The 2448-nt window shown below is 49.8% G+C and overlaps 1 protein-coding gene across 1 annotated transcript; it reads right to left on the bottom strand.

The window, feature by feature from the left end:
- Window positions 1–407: 407 nt before the first annotated feature.
- Window positions 408–1783, bottom strand: PRMT6 (protein arginine methyltransferase 6). Its single transcript, XM_029618759.1, has one exon. It carries the CDS (start codon window positions 1666–1668, stop codon window positions 640–642), a length of 1029 nt encoding a protein of 342 aa, XP_029474619.1. The 5' UTR covers window positions 1669–1783; the 3' UTR covers window positions 408–639.
- Window positions 1784–2448: the final 665 nt, after the last annotated feature.

Genomic DNA, 2448 nt, shown 5'->3' with positions numbered 1-2448 from the left:
CCTCTTTAGATACTGTACTGTCTATAGAAGTTTAATTTTCTCTGAAGCTGGGGTTGCTTGAAGTCTGATGTATATAAGGTAGATGGGCACCAAATGAAAATGCTAAAGGATTCCCTGTCCAGTTTGTATAAAAAGACAGATGATGTTGTGTAAGGATTCCCTTTTCTTTATGAATAATGGCTCACAAGTTCCGTGGTAATGGTTACAATTGGTTAACTAAACCAAACCTATGCTAGCAGATAAACCCAATCTGCATTTATAGCAACCACCAGGTTGCCTTTATACAGTGTAAATTGTAAAACTGCTTCAGACTGCTAACTTATTATTAGGAGGAGAAAATATGCACACTTTATTAAAGGAATTTTTCAAACACTAAATCCTCACTATCTAAAATGTGCAAAGTTGGGTATGTGTGAAGACTTTATTAAACACTTCTGTGGTGAGAAAATATCAAAACACTTCGGGCCCGACAAGTGTTATTTTTCTCCATAGATACAAAATAAGAAAAACCTTTCAGTACGCCTGGCCCTTAAGTGTATGTAACAAGACTACTGAAGTGATCCAATTTGAGCTGAGTCTAGCAGCTCACTCCAGTATCAAGCTCGGATGCTACGGGAAGCGCCGAAGAGAACGCGACGGTCAGTCCCCCATTCGGTAATTCCTAGTTTTGCTTTCACGGCTTCCTATTCTGTAATCGAGCCTTACTCGGAGGTGCCTGGGGTTGCACTCGGAGGGGGTCATGGAGATCTCCCCTATGATGGCAGTGTCCTGGATCACTGGTATCGGTTCGTCCAGATACAGAATGGTTTGTTTCCAGTGAGTTTCCTCCAGGAAGGGGGAGGTGGATAAAAGCAGCGGTTTCTCGCCGCCGGGGAAAGTGACCGAGAACCAAAGGCAGAAGCCGTGCATGAGGGTCGAGCCGAAGCAGTAGCAGGCGAAGCTGCCTTTCAGCGCCCGGATCTCCTCCAGGGTGGCCCGGCCGAGGTCGAACTGCGCGAAGCGCGTCGGGTGAGCCAGTACGTCCTCCCCGCTCAGCGGCTGCACCACCATCTCCTCGGTCATGATGCATTTTCTGGCGAAGGCCGCCATGCAGCTCATGTCTACCCCGTACTGGTCCTTCACCTGGCCCCAGAAATCCAGGCGCCAGTCCGTCGCGGGGTCGCTGATGGGAGCGATGAACAGCTCGGCGCAGGAAGGCAGAATGAGGCCGCCGGGTTTCAGCCACCGATCCCGGGCGGCAAGCACCGAGCTCAGCATGGACTCGTACATCAGGGCATAGCCCATCCACTCGCTGACGATCAGGTCCACCTTCTCCGGCAGCTCCACGCTCTCCATCACCCCCTCTATCACGGTTATTTGCGCCTCCATCCGGTTCAGCTTCACCACCTGGCGGGCTTGCTGGCAGATTGTGCTGGCTTCCACCGCGTACACTCTGCGGGCGCCCGCCTGTACGCAGAAGACACTGAGGATCGCTGTCCCAGCTCCCACGTCCAACACCACCTTCCCCCGCAGGGCGTCCGCGTTCTGTAGGATCCCCAGCCGGTAGGCGTTGGTGCGCACCTCGTCCGCGATCATCTCTTCATGCACGGACACATCCGAGTAACAGTCGAAGTATATGCGCTCCTGATCCCCGCTCTCTGGCTTCTTTCTCTTCTTGGGCAGGGACATAGTTTTGCAAACACATGGACACACGCGCACGGCGCTCGCTTCCGCATAGCGTAGCGCGCAGGCGCTTGGCGCTCAGGGCCTGCTGGGATTTGCAGTTTTGAGGGGCTAAGCTGCCGTGCTGTGCGCTCAGTGTATGACGTTAGCCTAGCAAACGAGCAATCGCAGAAAACCTTGGAGCTCAGTGATGCTACGCTAACGTAAGTTGATTGTTTGCTTTTCTGTGCTAATACGGCAACAGAAAAACTGTGCAGAAGATACAAAAAACTATCTCGACTCCAGACACAAATCAGTGGGTGAGGGCACAGTATTTATTCTGAGGTCTCTGTAGGCTAGTTGTTCTTTTAGTTTCACATATTAGTTTCATATATTTGACCTCGGGGGATGAAAGTCTGGATTCATTCTGCTTTCATTGAATCCCAAGCGCAAGAGAGAGAGAGCGGAAAAAAATTGTTAGGGAATTTTCAACTTTGGGGAGCATTTTATCAATCATGTGACAGGGAGACGAGGCAGGCACTGATGTGCACTAGCTTTGTATATTTTGTTCTGCTACTTTAGGTCCTTTGTTTAAAAAAATCAGATCTACCTTCCATCATTACACCACCTTTTTTTTCCTCTCACTTTGAGCACTGATTTAGGTGTAATTTGCAGCTTCTAATTAAGCAGTAAAACTTGACAAAGGGTGCATCAAGCAGTCTGATAATGTGGCTGAGCCAAATGCTTGTGCATGAATCCGTTGCCAAGCTCATCTTCTTGGCAGTGTGTTCCTGCTTCTGGAGGCTC

Source organism: Rhinatrema bivittatum, chromosome 10, assembly GCF_901001135.1.
Source record: "Rhinatrema bivittatum chromosome 10, aRhiBiv1.1, whole genome shotgun sequence".
In the NCBI taxonomy this organism is placed as follows: Eukaryota; Metazoa; Chordata; class Amphibia; order Gymnophiona; family Rhinatrematidae; genus Rhinatrema; species Rhinatrema bivittatum.
This window is presented reverse-complemented; position numbering and strand designations above follow the sequence as displayed.